Raw genomic sequence first — 18,098 nt, 5'->3', positions numbered from 1 at the left:
ATTATCAAAATAGTTGCCAAGTAACTTTCTGCTGTATTGTTTTGTTTTTGTTATAACAAAGCATCACATTTTGTAATCTCTTCATATGTTCTTTTTGCAAACATCTTAATTAAAGTAGAAAGTAGAATGTAAGACAAGACTCCAGTAAAGCACAACAAGAGTTAACTAACAGCAGAAGCTTCCTGCCCTCTAGTGGCCACAGTGAGTAGTTACAATTGCACTCTACTGACATCAAGTTAGACACAACTACATATAACTAGTATTTCCACTTACCACATTGAAATATAATACAAATATTTATAAATTGTGAGTGTCGCTAAAGCCAAAATTACATAAAATAAAGCCAAATTAAATTGCTTATTTTAAATGTATTCTTAATTGTAACTATGTAGTCTTTTTTGTCATTATAGATGATTTATCAAATATATAGAATCTTAAAGGAAAAAAGATGGATATTGTTTCAGAAAAAAACCCTCCATTTAATTAACAAATAAATAACATTCCCATTAAAATCATAAAAATTAATTTTGGATTCTTTATATTCTGAATATAATATGACGTCCTTATCAGAAAGGTTAAAATTGTGGTTAAAAAAAACTTTAGTGGCGTATTTAAGTAGGATTTTTGAACGTATTTCTGGAGCCATGTTGGGTATTTAGTAGGCATTCCAAGTGTAATTCCAATTTTCCATTTTCTCGCAATGTATTATATTCCAAATATTTATTTATTTATTTACTTACCTGCTCTTGTCTTATCTATTTTGCTTTTCATTTTACATTGGATTTACAACATTGAAAACGTATATTATAATGACATGGAAAATGAAAACTAATTTTGAATAATAAAAAAAAAAAAAATCTCTCTTTTGGTAAATACTTTCACAATAAAACGTTGAACTAGACGAGGATGTAGTTACGCAATGTGACCACTGGGGGCACTAAACACTCATGGTTGTGTAGTCTTGACAACGTTCACTCTAAATAAGTGAAGGTAGTAGCGTACGAAGACAGTAAAGTACTTTCAAAATAAAATGACGGGAATAGGGATATTACGTGCGAACAAACGTAACGATGTCGTGGTCACGTGATTCTTTATCGAGTAGAAGCACCTAAGCATCTTGCCGCGATGTTTTGTCTTTGAAAGCTTGAACCTGATGAACAACGGTCAACTTCAACTACAGTGTGCTAACTCGTTTCTCCCCAGACTTCACACTGCCTGTGGTCACAGTCGGAACGGCTCGGCCTGGTTCGGTTAATCTCGGAGAAGAAGCACAGTTCCCGACTCGCAGTTTATCCGCCTCCATCTGTCGGGTACTTTTTTAGTGAGAAATTATCCCGGGGTAAATAGCAGGTTTTGTGGCAGGAAATAGGTCACACAGCTTCGCGCAGACGCCAGAGTCTGGTTTCTCTCCTCTCCTGCCTCCTCATCCAGCCGGTCCGCAGACGTTAACGATGGTTTTACTGAAAAACCTACATCCACCCACCGAGGGCGTGCGGCATGAGCAAGCCGAGACCACGGCGGTGATGGACGGCCAGAGACTGGGCTGCGGCACGCTGTACGTCGCTGAAACGTAAGTGGTTGTTGTTCTGTTTAAGTCTCCGGTTTCAGGTTTAGGGAAGTTTTCCACCAGAGCTTTTTTCAATGTTTATTCAGACGACATGTTAATTTTTATTAACAACATACAGGTTAGAAAGTGTAATAACCTTAAAACACTCCATGATGCTGCCAAGCCACATGCTAAACACTTCCGGTGTCGTCTCTTTCAAAATAATAACCAAAAATTATTTTGGTTAGAACAATTTGTAGAGCTGCAACTATTAGTTGATTCATCGATTAGTTCATAAATAGAAAACTCATTGGCAATAAAGGAGGTTTGACCAGTCATTAAATCCAAGGGTTCACCTGTGAATGTTTAATGGGTGCGTTCATTGTTTGTGTGTTGTTAGCTGAAATACATTGTGTTTGTCGACACTAGTGACTTATATGAAGATCAGACCACATTTTATGACACCAGAAAACCAGGTCTTTCCAAAGGGTGCACTGACTTCTTCTCGTGACTGACTTAATAAAGTGAACAACTGAAAAGTCCAGTCTGGGCTCTGGGAAATAATGTCAGACATTTTCACTATTTTATGACATTCTGTAGTTAAAATCAATCATTGATAAGGCAAGAAAGTAATCCTTAGAAATAATTATTAGTTGAAGTCCTTAAGTCATGGCCTCTTAGCTTTATGTTTGTTTTTTTAAACGCAGTGCTAAAAGTGCTGTCCTTACTTATATACCTACCTCTAAAAATCTGTGGTTTCCACAGTCATTCAGATTGTTAATGCCTTGAAAAAGATTATTTAAAAATCTGAATAGTTAGCAATTGTGAAGGTCTTCTCTCCCCATGCTTCCTGCCACTGTCAAAAAATCCTTAAAAAGCGAAAATACCATTAAATGTATCTCAACAATATGTGTGTACATTCTCTATTTCAGGGCCCTTTGCAGCTCTCACTGGCTCTGCAGCTTAAACCTGAACCAAAACTGTCAGTTGTGTGTGTGTTTTCTCTTTCTCAGACGCCTGTCGTGGTTCGATGGTTCAGGGATGGGTTTCTCTCTGGAGTATCCCACCATCAGCCTGCACGCCATCTCCAGAGACATCAGCACTTACCCTCAGGAGCACCTGTATGTCATGGTCAACGGCAAACTCAGTGGTGAGGGGGAACTCTTAAGTATACACTTTCAATCAATTCGTTTTTACTTTAGATCCAGGAGTTTGGAAAAGTCACGTTTGGCATCTATGGTTTTTGGCCTGATGTTTGTCTGTCATTAAACTAGGGAGGGATTGTTTAGTGCCACTTCTACCACAACCTCCATCATGCACTATATCCGAAAAAGTGTTAAAGGTCTTAAATTAAAATTTTCAGAATTTCAAGCAATACAGTGTCTGTTATTTTTAATCATGGAAGGGTTTAAATTGTGAGATGATGCAAAAAGGATGAAAAATCACATTGACCCTCATGGATTTAATGTTCATTTAAAATAATATAATTCCCCATTTTATTGTTGTGTATATGTGGCTGGGTCTTCTGCAGACCATCACCTGCTCCTTCAGTTTTCCCCAAAGGTAATGGATTGTACAAGTAAACAAAACATTTACTACTGATGCTGAGATAAAGACGTTCCCAGGGGTCTTCAGGGAAGAAGCTTAATCTCTTTTTTTTTTAAATTTGTGTGGATACTAGCAAGAATCTGGATGGTAGCATCGAAAAGGTGACATAAAGTTTGTTGTGCTGTCAAGTAGTGTTTTTATTAGTGGGTTGTCATTTTGCTTGTATCTTGGGAAACCCTGGAAGCTGTTACATGAACCATAGTGTTGCGTTTGGTAACTCTCTGTCAGTTTCTGCTGGTATGAGTTTCAAACTGGTATGTTTTTTTACTTTGATTCCTCCCAGATGAGAATGAGGCAGAAATGGCAGAGAAGGCAGCTGGTGACGAGGAAGACGACGACGACGGCGGCAGCAGCAGTGGAGGGGATGATGATGATGACGATGGAACGATCACAGAGATTCGATTTGTGCCCAGCGACAAAGCAGCATGTGAGTGACCACACTGATACATTGACTTCACAATATATCTCATCCATGCATTGTTCTGTTTTTGACTGCTGAGCCTTTTCATACTTCACTGTTTTAATGATAGAGTAGTCACAGCTCTACGGGTCAACCACATCAGTGATCAGTCGCATTTTAAAACACATTACCCATATCATCAAAACCACAGATTCTAAGGTAAAAACCAAGATGAAGGTTAAAGTCACTGTCGAAACAGTCAGTTGTAAATGTCCATAAGATTTTGAAGAGACCAGGATGTAGAGCTGATTTTTTTCTTTAGTCAATATAAAATATTTGTAGTTTTTCTCTTAATGGACAAAGATTATTCTGCTTCAAGGCGAGGCAAATGTATTTATATAGCACATTATCATACACAGCGGTCATTTAATGTGTTTAACAGAAATAAAAGAAGCATAAAGAACAGAAGTAAAAAGCACAATAAGAAATCGGCGTAAAAATACAGATTATAAAAGAGGTAATATCTGGTGCAATAATAAAAGATTAAATGAAGACGGAGGAAAATATCTAAAATCTTTTTAAAGTCAGTTACAGTTAAGGCAGATTTGATTCTGGGGGAGCTGGGTCCAGCAGTGGGCAGCATAATGGCTGCAAGCCATTTCACCCTGTTTATTTTGAACTCCAGACTCCACTAACTGACCAGCTCCTGCAGATGTGAAGACAAAACTGAAAAACTTGGAAAATATGTTTTATTATATGTTGGGTTGTTTGTTTCCCTTGATATTTTACGTAACAGTTGTTAAAGTGTAAAGATATTCAACACAAAATGTCATAGGAAAATAACTGCAGCTGGATCAGCCCTTTAAATAACAGGAAAGCTGATGATATTCTATATTTTTTCTTTTTGTCAACAAATCCCATTAAAAGACCAGACCAGAAATAAATGTGTCCAACTAACAGGTGCTGTGTGTGTGTGTCCAGCAGCTGATACTTCTCCTGTGTGCCACAGAGCTCCATTGTTGTCCAAAACTATTAAAATCACATCAGTGAGCTACAGTGTTGCACTGACATGTCCCCTCATTATATGGGTGCTGTATTTTATTTGGCTTCGGTCGCTCACATGTCGTTCTGATGCCCCAATTACTCAGTAAAGCATCAAATGTGGACACAAAATGGGGGGGGGACAAATATATGTGGATGTTAACATAGGGCTGGGCAATTGATCAAATTTTATTTTCGATTACAATTTTGGCCTCCAACGATTTTAAAAACAAGATCGTCGAGAGAAAACGATTATTGTGCGGCGTTCTGTTTCACATCAAATTTCAGCCCCTCCACCAAAAGCCATCTGACATCATCTTTCCCTGCTGACATATCTAAAACTTATATTGTGTGTAACGGGAATAACTACATAGACACAACGATTTTTGTTTTGAAATCTTTGAGAAATCCTGCTGAATAATCGTGATCTCAGTATTGATCAAAATAATCGTTTCCACAGAGGAGCAGCACAGTGCAGCATCTCATTTTCATAAGTGTTTTACTTGCAGTGGAATCCATGTTCTCAGCGATGTGTGAGTGTCAGGCGCTGCACCCCGACCCAGAGGACGACGACTCCGACAACGACTTCGAAGGAGAGGAGTATGACGTGGAGGAGGCAGGTGAGGAAAAACAAATACACAAAAACATACACACACACACATATATATACACACACACACACACACCAACACCCCAACACCCCAACAATACGATATAAAATGCTGAAGACTGAATTGAAAATGTTGACCTTTATTTATTTTCTCCTTTTGTCTGTTCATCTGTCTCCCCCTGGTTCTCTGGACTGGTTGCAGAGGCAGGTAAGACGTCAAGCATTCACCGCTGCACATTCACACGAATGAATTCTTCTACTGAAGCTTTTTACTTTGGGAGTATTGAACATTTTGTGTCTACTGAGTATCAAAACATCAATAAATGGACAGCTGGTACTGAAGGCCTTTCCAGATTCAGTGCCTCTAGTTTTATGGCGGTAAAATGGCAGAAACTGTGTTGTAACACTGTTACAATAATGTTACCTCCTATTTATGCTGGCAGTCACTCCCAGTCTGGGAGCAGCCACCCTGATGTGGGAGTGCTATGAATATTCTTGTCTCAGTTCGGCTTCAGTGCATTCACCACCTGACAGACTGACAGTTGTTATAGTATTGTATAGATACTTTATATGGGGTGAATATCATCCATACTTAATGCTAAATAGGGTTCAAGTGAAGCTTTACTTAATATTCAACATCAAGCACATGGCTGCCGTTACATCACCATCTCTCTCCTCCACCACCCAGAGCACGGCCATGCCGACATCCCGACCTTCTACACCTGTGACGAGGGACTGTCGGCGCTCACGCAGGAGGGCCAGGCCACGCTGGAGAGGCTGGAGGGGATGCTAGCCCAGAGTGTCGCTCAGCAGTACCACATGGCTGGGGTGCGAACTGAAGAGAGCAAACCCGAATTTGAAGGTTTGAAACACACATTCACACACACACTCAAGTTTTCTGTGAGTTCACTCAGACATGTGGAGCCTTTAATCTGAATGCTGCTTCTCCATGTTTAGTTTTGACTCTGGGAACAGTTAGCAGACCTGAGAGGTCAGGATGGTTCACCACAGAGCAGCAGATCCAAATCTTATCTAATACGATCTTATCTGTTCTGATTTTTAAAATGTGTTTGGGCCCTCAAAAAAACCAACAGTAGAATTTTTAATGTCAATGCAGCACAAACAGGAAGCAAGAGTGAAGGTCTGAGTACTGGAGTGGCCCTTAGTAGAGCGCATGCCTACGCAGAGGTCAAACAATCCTACACTTGTCTGTGAGATCCGGACTATTATCTGGACCTGCAATGATACATTGTTTATATATATTTCTATGAAGAAAATAATTAAAAAAAATGAAGACAGTTGAAGCTGTGTTGTGTTGTGTTGCACACATTTGCAGAGAAAAGTAAAACCACAACAGCTCATTTTACAGGAAGTTTCTTATGGGATGTTAAAATAACCGTGAAGACTGGCTTTTAAAATCTGTTTTAGAAGGTAACGTCACCTGTACTAAAATTTATGGATGATATTTTGAAGATTGTGGACTCGTTTGTTAATTGGTCAGTGTGTTTGTTGTTGTTGACAGACGGTATGGAGGTGGATGCAGCAGCGATGGAGGCCGGTCAATTTGAGGATGCAGACGTCGAGCACTGGTAAGTCTCACTCAACCAGCACTTTTCAAATGTGACGATATCCAACAAAGATCATCAGTTTATCCATCGTCTTTACAACCACAATGCTGTTGGGAGTTGTCACGGTTACCCATGATGTCCACTGGCTGTGATGTTACATCTCTGTCATGGTGACAGGAGTGTTTTTTGTTAGACATATTTTGTGATTTACAAGTGGTTGCTTTATTAATTTTGGCCCCTGAGGTTTAGTCTTCGTGTTTTGATAAAAATGTATTTTAGTTTCAGTCAGTTATATAGATTTTTGTTAGTTTTAGTCACATGTTTCTGTCACGTCGAGTTTCTCATTAGGACAGAACCCTAATAGTCGACCAAACATTGGACGAAGAGAAGAGTCACAGAAAGAAAATCAAACTCCACAGGAACTGGCGACACTGAGGCTACATCCTCACTAATGCATTTTCATTTCAAAACGAAATTTTTTAAATGAAATTGGTCCATATCAGAAATAATCTCTGTCAAGACTTACACACCTGAAAATACACATCACATGACCATTCACATACACTGGGCACGCACATGCCGGGGTAAACAGGAAGCAGATTGTCTTCTCTGCACTTGGATAAGTTGCAGAAAATACAATGAACTAGTAACAGCAAAGGCAGCTGTAGTGTTAAAATACTGAATTTAACTGAGCAACAGCTGCTAGCAAAGACAACAAGTAACATTTATAATTTGTTATCCATGTTGCTTTCACCACTAGTAGTTGAGGCTGATAAGACCCAGTCAGGGAGCGACCGTGGCTGTTTATATCATCCTGTAGAGAAATGTTTGAGTGTGGATGTTGCCTCAGTCACTCAGTTAGTCATGGACTCGTTTACGCAACTGGTCCCTGCAATTATTAGAAAGTAATGTTGCCTATCTGTTTTTCTGCTGTATGTCCCAAACATTCACATTTTCATAAAACATTTATAAAAAAAAAAAACAGCTTTCACAAAATCCTCCTGTGCCTGTCTGTGCATTGTTCATTGGACTGACACAAACAAAAACAAAATCACAGTCGGCATATCTTCACACTCTGTTCCATCTTTTCTTATTCACCAACAATAAAACTTCATTTGAAATAAGACTGTCTGTCTGTTGTGTGCAGCCTGGTTCCTTCACATGTTGTCTGATTCTTCTGTAGATGGATGTCATCTCAGCAGCCAATCGAAGCACTGGAACTGCATCATGGGATTGGAGAAGAAGACCGTGGGAATTCCTTAAGGCTATCAGCACTTGTACTTTCTTCTGTTCTCTCTGTCAAACAAACCTTTTCTCACGTGCTTAGTCATCTCAGTAGTCCTCTGTAGCTTCCTACATTGTCTTTATTTTGTGTCGCGTTGGAGCTCACATAATGTTGCATTGTTTTGCTGGCTTTCTGCTCATCCTCCACCTCTATTGATTTGTCCAGGTGTTATGAACAGTGTTTGCTGTGCTGCTCTTCTGTGATGCAACCAAGTCAGCTACAGGAGACTATTGAGATGCAGCCCGTAATGTCCAGATCCTGTTGTTGACTGTAAAAACAAAATAACACTTTTCTGTTTCTGTTTTGTACTTCAAGACTTTAATATGTGATCCTCCTGCTGAGGAGAGTTAATGTCTTTGTATCGATTTGTCAATAAATGCATAGTTTTTGTATGTTGAGTTTCTTGGCTTATTTGAACTGATTCATGGACTTTTTTAACTACCTCCTGTATTTAACAGAACTGTTTACTGAAGCTTTAAAAACCGCTCACACACAGGATCACAGCAGCCGCTTCGCTCGCCAAAATGTTGATGTTCCAACCTGTGAGTATTCAGTAGTCATTACTACTTTATTATTATCTTAAATAAATTACATGAGTGAGACCATACCCATCTTTGAACTTGGCCTCCAGTTTAAGCTCAACTATTCACCTGTAAAGCTTCATGACTATGTGTCACAGCTGTGACTCCATCACTGTGACAAAGTCTGTCCACAGACTAACACTTGTGAGCCAAAGTCCTCACAACCACATCTGTGGTAGTTCCTGCTACCGTAGGACAATGATCACACACACACACACACACACACACACACACACACACACACACAGAGACTCATCTTGGATGCAGCAGCAGAGTGACTCACAGGCCGAACAAGAACAAATGTAAAGTATGTATACATTTCTAAAAAGAAATGTGAAGTATTCGGTTAAATAATTTGTTTTGGTTGTCTGAAGGTGAAATGCTGAGTCGGCTTTTTAAAGAGAATTTCTTTTGATGAGGTTTACATTGAGTCTGTGGCGGCTGAAACAGACTTATACACTTTCTGTAAAGTGATTATTCTGAAATGTTCCCTTTTTAGAATTTGTGAATTACCATGTGATCATCTTTGCTGCTGTTGCTGTCTAGTGTAAATCCACAATCTTTTTTTATTAATCTGTCAATTATTTTTTACAGTTAATCACTTCATTGTTACTCTATGAAGTGAAAACTGTGAAAAATACTAATCTAATTGATTTACATTTTAAGAATAACTTTTTTGTCCAGCCAGCAGATAAGATATTCCATTTCCAATCATATAAAATAAATACTCACATTTTGATATAAAATGAATATAAGTAATTAAATAAATTATCAAAATAGTTGACAATGAATTTTCTGTTGATTGGCTAATCAAGTAGTAATTTCTGCCCTACTGGGCACCATTTAGACACTAAAATAAACCAAACAATCAATGAGTTAGTTAATTAATTATTCAACAGTTTTAATCAGAGGATTTTACAGAGGATAAAAGGTACCAATTACATCTGTGAAAAACGAACTGACGTATGTACCTACACTGCACTGTGCTTCATGTTAAGTATAAAGATGAATTATATACAAAGCACTTTGTAACTTAGTTAAGTAAAGTGCTACTCAAAGTTTTATTATTATCATACATGAACTTTCCATGATTCATTTTCCAGTTAATTCATTAATGGATTAGTTTAAATAAAGGTTTATATTACACAAAAATATTACTTGGCTCAATATAGTACTGCAACTACAATACTTGTACGCAGGTTCTGAAATGACCAACATAACAGGAAATTAAATGTCAGTGTGTTTAAAGCAGCTGTGAGGATCCAGTCAGGACTGTAAAGAGTTGTTGATATTCCCGTGGTGATACTGGCTCTCAGGTGAGGATCAACCACCAACCACCTCTATCGTAAAAACTCATTTTGCAGCTGTTAAGTAAACACTTTATTTCTTTATCTATTTCTGACTGACCTGTTTAGAAAAAAACAAACACTAAAATTAGTGTCTTTATCTTCCTACATGTGCTCTTGAGGTGAAATCATCCACTATTGAGTTAATCAATCAAAAAAAAGCCTACTGGTTTAAGTAAAAAGTGCATATCAGTTTTGTTCTTTTTCAGACTTGCGGTGACTGAAACCAGCAGCAGGTTCACACTCAGTCCGTCCACATGTGCTCGGAGTGAAACGCCGCCCTGCGACGCTCAGGTCCTCTTCTTGGTCTCCAGGGGGAGGTGGAGAGACGGTGACTTCCCTGACAGCAGAGGGGCGATTTTATCAAACAGCAGCACTGAACTCATCATGCCTGCAACAGCAAGAACAGAAACGAGGAGGTGAAGGAGACGAACAAGTGAGCATCGTTTTAAGAAATTTGCTTTAAGAAACAAGCTTTCACAATTTGACGGAATTTGGCAGCAAATCATCAAGAACTTTGCAGCTTAAAAATATAACAATCAACCTTTTACACCTTTATAATTTTTCTTTATCATACAAAGGTGAGAGAATGCAAATAGGTGAAGATAGACATGGATTGAAAAACATTTTTTGTCGGTCAGCTGACAGATCTTTTGATAGAAGAAGATAGAAATGGAGTAGAAGAAATAAGAAAATACTCAAGTACTTCAACATTGTAATTAAGCACAGTACTTAAACAACCCTCCACGCACTCCGTGAATCCAGGTTTACCTCTGTGTTCATACTGATGTATTTATTATAACAAATGATGTATATGATATAACCTAGAGAGATATTTGATGAGTTTGTTCCAGCTGCCGTCAGAGTGAAAGTGTTTGTTTACATGAAACAAATGAATCATGAGAATTTAACATTTAAGCAGCTTCTCAGATTTGTGTCAACACTTTCGACACAGTTGACTGACTGACTGACTGACTGACTGACTGACTGACTGACTGACTGACTGACTGCCAGAAAACAGACAGTGACACACACTGAAACACAAAACTGTCCACATATCTGAGGCTACTGCACACATGGGAATGTGGTTTCATTTTTTGTGTGTAAGTCGACACGTACAGGAAACTACAAACAAGACTGCGTTTGCTCAACCTTCGATTAACTAACATAAAGTTGATATACAGTGATATTACATCACATGTTTTATGGTGTTTAGTCTATAATTTAAAAAATGTAGGTTTTTAATTTGAAACTTAATTTAATTTTTTTGAAACTACACATGAGATGGAAACATGAGGAGACAGGCATTCTGGAGAGCAGTGAAAGATGAAGTGTTCCATGTGATTGGACAGGATTTACAGTTACCACCCTTTTCAGTGCAAAAACTAACCTTAATACACAACTAAATGGAATATTGTTAAATTTAGAAAGACAATCCCATAAGCCTGCAGAACACTGACATCATCACCTTTTATTAAGTTATCTTTTGGGACGTGTTTATGCCTTTATGTGCCAGCGACAGTGGAGGCAGACAGGAAATACAGAGAGAGAGAGAGAGAGAGAGAGAGAGAGAGACACAGAGAGAGAACTGGCTGGGAGTCGAAGTGGGGATCTACTGCTCAGGGCTTTGTGCACGTATATACCTCCTAACCACTCATCACTCACACCACACTGTATCATCACCTTTTAAATTGATAGGGCGAACTTATTTAACCTTTTATGTAATTAACCTTTATTTATTCAGGTGAATCCCATTGAGATAAAAAAAATACTGAATTTACAATACTATTAATTTAAATAACAAACAATAAAATCACAAAACTGTAATAAAAAATGCCAAGATTATAAAACACAGCCAACAGCCTCACCAGTTAGAACAACTGCATTCTGTCTTGGGAAGGTTTAAAATCTTGTTTCTAAAATGTGGATAACTTATAAAACTATCCATTTGAAAGTGCTGTGTAGCTTATTCCATGGGTCTGGGGCATCCAAAGCTAGCCTTCCCAAATTCAGAGTTAACCTTAAGTTACCTGGAGTGTTAGCCGATCATGTGACAGGTTTGGTGCGTACCAACTGATTTGACCAAGAGAGACGTGATATACGATGGTAATTTCCCAATAAGGGCTTTGTAAATGAAAAATTACCAAAGCATGTCACGTCCTTCTGATAGAGACCTTCTTGTACAGGGTGCAATGATGGGAACCATAAACATCAGCAGTAATAAAACAGAGGGCAGAATGGGTCACTGCATCCAGCGGTTTGGGGATAGAAGGAACTACATGTCTATAAATCAAATCGCCACATCTAAAACTGACAGGAAAACTGTTTCAGTGATCCTTTTTCTTGTTGTTTATATACATCTTGCAGTAATGGAGAAACACTATCATTTATTTCATCATGTTTGTGTCCACTGGATGAATCCAACGTCCGAAATTCACTCTCCTTTTGTCCTTTTAGTTTTTGGTTTCTATCACTCTCTCCTGACGGAAACATCTGTCTCTTTAGCTGCTAAATGCTGCACTGTGTTCATATATATTTACATATAAAACATATTGTGAGTTTATACATTTCAATTAAACTATCTAACACAATATGAAGCAGTTAGAATTAACTGCACCTCGAACAACTGCAACAGAAAGTACTGCTTACATGTTCCAATCTCATAGTGTAACACTGACAGGGGCTATTCTGCTTAATGAGTACTTTTACTTTTGATTCTTAATTAATTTTGCTTCAAATACTTCTGTACTTGAACTTCAGTAAAAGACACTGTGCAGGCTGTTGGTGAGAATATTTTGTAACTTACATTATTCCCCAGAGCAGGCCAGAAAAAAATATTTAACCTTTTTAAATGAAACTTTTTGGTGCCTTTGAGGGCCTTTCTTATTTAAGGAAAGTGAAATCAATGGCTTTTTTTTTTTTTTTTTTTTTACAGACTTTTCAGGAGCTGCAGATCCCCTGATATTAGTGCACGTCACTGAGTCTTACCCAGCAGCGGGCCCAGCCAGTAGACCAGGCAGTACTCCAGGAAGGAGTTCCCACTGCAGGGGAACTGTGTGGAGAAGGCCAAGGCAGGGTTAAACACTGCTCCTGTCATACTGCCACCTGGACACACACACACACACACACACACACACACACACACACACACACACACACACACACACACTTGTATTAGTGAACTTAGAAGGACTAAAATTGTGACCTGCTCAGTGTTTGATGTTCACTGAGTTCAATCAACTGAAACATGTAATAAGACAAGTGACTACATACTAATTCTATACACATTTGCCTCAAGAAGTGTGTTCACACTGAAAAAGATAGAAAAATTAGTTACTCTCAGAGGAGTCAGTATGTGGAGTAAATTTACTTTTTACCAAAACAGAGATTTTAACATTAATTTCCTATATACTAAATTCCAAAAATGTATCAAGATTATTCTGTTATTATTCTCTAGTAAAGAAATGATGCGATATAGAGAAAATAGTTTGTTAACACTATTTGGATATTCCATCTACAGAGAGTTTACAGAGTATTTGTAACATTTCAAAAGGCTTTTAGTAGAGATTTAATGATTCACTGTTTAAAGATCAGAGATTAATGAAATGTTACAAATACTCTGTAAACTGTGTGTAGGCGACCTCGCCACATTATGTGTAACCAGTAGTTTTAATCAGATTCTCCTGAGGAACTGTTGCTGATATTTGCTGAGTTCACTTGACAGATTATCGACTACAGCTGAAAAAGCTGCAATAAGTCAAACCGTTGATAAGCTCAGGAAATCCTGCCACAGATGAGATCAGATGCTCGTCAGATGAGTTCTGAGAAGAAAGATGTCTCTGTCTACAGACAGCGTGCCGCAGACTCTCCTCTATGAGACACAGGAAGCTTTAGAAACCAGTCTATATAATCTGAGTTTGTGATTGGCCGGTTATCTTCATCTTCACTTACATACTGTATGGCTGTTTCTAGTTCACATATTTTGTTTATTGTGAATGTCAGATGGGTCATGTATAAGGCCAGCTTCATGTTTTCATTCTTTTGGGCATCAGTAACATTTAATCTTGCTGCAGCTATAGTAACCTAGACTGTACACCTACACCACAAACAGACACACTGATGATCACACACTAAAGGCCCACTTATATTAGCCCACATGGAATAACACATCTCACATCCCATACAAACATGTAATATATGACATATGTCCCTATATCAAGAGTGCTGTTGCCATATATGTCACTTTTAAGAGGATATATTACTATCACATATATACATCCTCTGGATATGTGAAGATATACGTTTACCCCTAGTAAAATTTGTATACCACATATATTAAAAATATCTATGAGGAATTTTTTTATGGTGTAACATGTTGAGACCAAATATGTGAATGATATATATCTAATTTATATATACAAGTTTACTTAAACAACATACATATAAAAGTCTATATGCTCATATATGTTTTTTTATTATTATTATTAATTTCTCATTCATTTTAAACATGTCAATCTTGGTCTCAGACTTTTGGACTCTACAATATCAACATATATTGACAGGCTTGGTGATGGATATATATTTACTGTATGTAACATATGTCTTCAGTACAAGCATACATAGAGAAAAATACATATTTGTATGGGCTAGGCATATATGTCAATATAGGAAATAGTTAAAATTTCTAATAGTTTTCATATATAATTTTTACATATACAGTATGTTTTTAGTTCATATGCAAATATATTTCATATAAGGAAAATCAGTATATTACATTTGTTCATGGGACTTTTTTTACTCAATTATGCTGCATGCAATTAAAGACCTGCTAAAGTGCAAATGAGCAAGATAGTGAATCTCAGTAGCCTGACCTCTGACCTCACATAATCACATCAGTATAATTAGATTAGATCATTTTCGTGCTGTGAAAACACAATTATTCACTTTATTCACATGACACTCAGAGAAACAACTTAGATGTCTTACCTGCATAAACCACCGTTGCGGTGACCGCAGCTACGGCGTGCACGCGGTATTTCTCCTCCACCGATCGCGTGTGCGTGATGGCAGTCTGTACCGCAAAGGCGCACGCGAGTTCCACGGCGGTGGCCTTGGGCAGCGGCGCGTGAATGGGGCTGACGCACCGGTAACCGAGCAGCTTATGCCGCACGTGCAGTCTGGACAACCCGACACCCCAGATCATCGGCACTGCGGTGCGCGAAGCGGCGGCCGCAGCGAACTGGCACGCGATCCGCCGCAGGGCGCACCCACTCGAGATCCTCGCTTGGTACGCGTGCTCGAGCGCGCCGGAGGGGTTGCAGATGGCCCCGCTGAAGGTGAGCCCGTGCACCACGGACGCCAGGTAAGTCAAAGTGAGCGCGAGTCGAGGGTCGATCCCGCCCACCTCGGACAGCAACCTGAGCTCGTGCGTGCAGCAGCACAACTGGAAGGTGGACACGAGCTCTACCGCGTAAACAGAGAGCCCGGTGCCCGCGAGGGTCCTGGTCAACAACCTGCGGGTCACGTCACTCAGCCCGACGATCCCCGCGAGCACCAACAGAGACACCGCCACGTCTACAGTCATGTCCTAGGTGGTCTGCGCTCTCAGTCGGAGACTGTCAGCGTCTGTGAGCGTCGAGCCGCTGATGCCTCCTCTGCGGCTTCTGGCCTCTCTCTCTCTCCCGGTGATGTCGGATGGAAGCCTCGGCTGTGCTCGGCTTCGGCTTCCAGGAGGATGCGGTGTCCAACCAGGAGAAAATGAGCTTCAGTCACAGTAGCTCACATGGTGCGGAAGTGGCTGAGCTTCGCAGTTTTCCTCCTCCTCTCACCTCTCTGCTCTGCTGGTATTGATGCTCCTCTGCCATCCTCTGCTCCTCTGTCGCTGTTAAAAATGTTCAAAAAAATATATGCGAGATACATGTCAACTACTAGGATGTATCTAAAAGAGAAAAGAAGGTGAGAGAGAGAAAATACATCAGCTGTGGAGTAGTAAAAGTAGATGCAAATAAGCCTTTGGCAGCATTAGAAAAAAGAATAACCCAGTTATTATTTAACATTCAACCCTGTCCAACCCAAGTCCGGTCTGTCAGTGTGACAGTGTAAACTAATACTGAGGATACTGAGTAAACACCAATTTATATACATTCTGCAAACACATATGATTCCAGTGAAGTCTTATTATGTTGTCAGTAATACAGTAATCCAATTTCCACCTTCATCTTATGCCCCAGGTAGTGAAACCTAAAATCTGTGGTATTCTTCATAGTGAAAGTTTCAGTAATTACAGTGTGATGAGAAAAGGTTATGTGTGTTATAAACACATTATTACTGATCCTCTAATAACCACAGGTGCATGTGTTCGCTTGTTGAGTCAGTTATTTGTTCACGGCAGAGGATGTATTAAAAGGGGGAGAGGGCCCACTCGAACCAGATTTGTGTTTTACACCACTGCCTTTATGCCTTTATGTAACATTTATTTGGTGCAAATAAAACAGTGAATTTATTATAGGCAACATGTGTACCAAAACAGGAAGAGGATACCTGCACCCTGGCTGCTGGGGTCATCATCAACACTTCACTTCAAACCATCATCATTTTCTTCTTCTTTTCTTCTTCTTCATTAACTCTATTGGTTATCCATCTTTTGTGTCATAATAATAACAAAATATAATAATAATAATAATATTAGTAATAATAATAATAATAATAACATTAGGGCATTTGTTTATTATGGAAAATATACCAAAATATATTTTGAGGGGTTTATTATTATTGTTTTATTATTATTATTGTTATATCACAAGTCTCTGTATTCTGTCTGTTGCAGTTGTTTCACAATAAAGTATTTAACACTCTGTATTACGGACAATGAGACATGAGTGGATAAATATAAAAAGGTGACTGAGTTGATGATGAACAAGGATGAAAATAAACATATTAAGTCTCTGTCTCAGCTGAAAGATGCTCTGCTCTCCTCCTGCTCCTCTGGATCACAGCTACTACAACAACAACACAGAGCTTCAGCAGCAAACTACTGAGAACAGAGGATCTCACTGCGTAGAAGGTGGAGTACATCCCAATGAGCTCCCTGTGCTTTAGAAGAGTTTTGGTTGTTGACACACACTGAAAATCTGGGTCAATGACTATGTAACCCAATACTCCCCAGTGTCCTCCAGTGAGACATTAGAGATAACCAGGCTCGTATTAGAGTGGAATATGGTCATTTTACTTGTCAATGCTCTTGATGCAGTAGAAATTCTGACTCCTGTTTTGTTTGATTTCATGAACAAAAAGTGCACCATGCCCTCCCCCCAGCTATCTCTGCAGCTGAGAGTCACTTCATCTCCCTCTGAGAAGACCTCAACAGCTGGAGGGTCAAATTTGGGGCACACAATCATAAATGTCTTTGTCAGACTGGCTTCACAGGTGTATAAACTTGAGTGATTTAATGTTAGCCGTGAGAGCACCAGCGAGTAGCTTTGACCCAGCTCTTGGTCCACTGCACACCCATTCTGCTGCTGTTGTCCTTGATCAGAATTGGAGAGTCTTTTGAAATTGAGCTTCTTCCAAAGTGTGGCCTGGTCATCACTAAAATCATTTACAGCGCACTGCAGAACAGCTGTCTCCTCTACTGAGTGGTACATTATCTCTGGTGCTGGGAACACCAGAGCAGGCTGACCGCTAACACACTGCTGTTGCCTCCTCATCAGACACATATACAATTTAAAGTCTGTTATTGTGAAGTTAGATACACGAAGTGCCGATGTGTTTTTCACCACGTGGAATCTTCCTTTAATATTGTCCATCACTGATGTCCGACTGTCCCCAAAGACTCCTGTCCACATGTCTGTCTCAGATCCAAACTCCAGCTTTAGCTACTTGACCACCAGACTGTCAGCTGCTCCCTCACATGGCAGATCCACTATTCCTCCAACACTTGTTGGAATATGTTTTATCTGATGTTTTCTACTACAAATGGTAATGCTTATGTTTTCCTCATGTGTCACTTTGCCCTTGGTCCAACACAGCTTTTGGTACAGGCCGGAGTCTGAATGCATCAGGTTGTTGATCATATAAGAAGAAATATTATAAAGTTGGTTCAGGCCTTCAGCTG

General features: G+C 39.2%; 2 protein-coding genes across 3 annotated transcripts; one reads left to right on the top strand and one right to left on the bottom strand.

Annotated features, from left to right (window-relative positions):
- Nucleotides 1-1,062: 1,062 nt before the first annotated feature.
- On the top strand, nucleotides 1,063-8,456 carry clns1a (chloride channel, nucleotide-sensitive, 1A). Of its 2 annotated transcripts, XM_056373886.1 has the most exons (7): nucleotides 1,065-1,570; nucleotides 2,560-2,696; nucleotides 3,438-3,581; nucleotides 5,105-5,215; nucleotides 5,894-6,067; nucleotides 6,728-6,794; nucleotides 7,957-8,456. In XM_056373886.1, coding segments are annotated over exons 1-7 (753 nt in total). In that variant the 5' UTR covers nucleotides 1,065-1,451; the 3' UTR covers nucleotides 7,958-8,456. The 2 variants fall into 2 exon arrangements, with proteins under 2 accessions (XP_056229860.1, XP_056229861.1); XM_056373885.1 differs by lacking the exon at nucleotides 7,957-8,456 and having other exon boundaries at nucleotides 1,063-1,570; nucleotides 6,728-6,798.
- Nucleotides 8,457-9,515: 1,059 nt separating this feature from the next.
- Nucleotides 9,516-16,832, bottom strand: aqp11 (aquaporin 11). The gene is made up of 3 exons (XM_056373883.1): nucleotides 14,972-16,832; nucleotides 12,974-13,090; nucleotides 9,516-10,376 (listed from the first exon to the last, which is right to left on the bottom strand). The coding sequence occupies exons 1-3, from the start codon at nucleotides 15,567-15,569 to the stop codon at nucleotides 10,276-10,278; spliced, it is 816 nt and encodes a 271-aa protein (XP_056229858.1). The 5' UTR covers nucleotides 15,570-16,832; the 3' UTR covers nucleotides 9,516-10,275.
- Between the last annotated feature and the right edge of the window lie 1,266 nt (nucleotides 16,833-18,098).

The sequence above is a fragment of the Seriola aureovittata genome, chromosome 4, assembly GCF_021018895.1.
Source record: "Seriola aureovittata isolate HTS-2021-v1 ecotype China chromosome 4, ASM2101889v1, whole genome shotgun sequence".
Classification (NCBI taxonomy): domain Eukaryota; kingdom Metazoa; phylum Chordata; class Actinopteri; order Carangiformes; family Carangidae; genus Seriola; species Seriola aureovittata.
This window is presented reverse-complemented; position numbering and strand designations above follow the sequence as displayed.

Coding starts and splice junctions, on each gene's coding strand:
- clns1a (XM_056373885.1), top strand. CDS start 1,452: ATGGTTTTACTGAAAAACCTACATCCACCCACCGAGGGCGTGCGGCAT. Junction 1,571..2,559: donor ACGCTGTACGTCGCTGAAAC/GTAAGTGGTTGT, acceptor TCTCTTTCTCAG/ACGCCTGTCGTGGTTCGATG. Junction 3,582..5,104: donor GCCCAGCGACAAAGCAGCAT/GTGAGTGACCAC, acceptor TTTTACTTGCAG/TGGAATCCATGTTCTCAGCG.
- aqp11 (XM_056373883.1), bottom strand. CDS start 15,569: ATGACTGTAGACGTGGCGGTGTCTCTGTTGGTGCTCGCGGGGATCGTC. Junction 13,091..14,971: donor CGCAACGGTGGTTTATGCAG/GTAAGACATCTA, acceptor GTGTGTGTCCAG/GTGGCAGTATGACAGGAGCA. Junction 10,377..12,973: donor CTGGCTGGGCCCGCTGCTGG/GTAAGACTCAGT, acceptor TTGCTGTTGCAG/GCATGATGAGTTCAGTGCTG.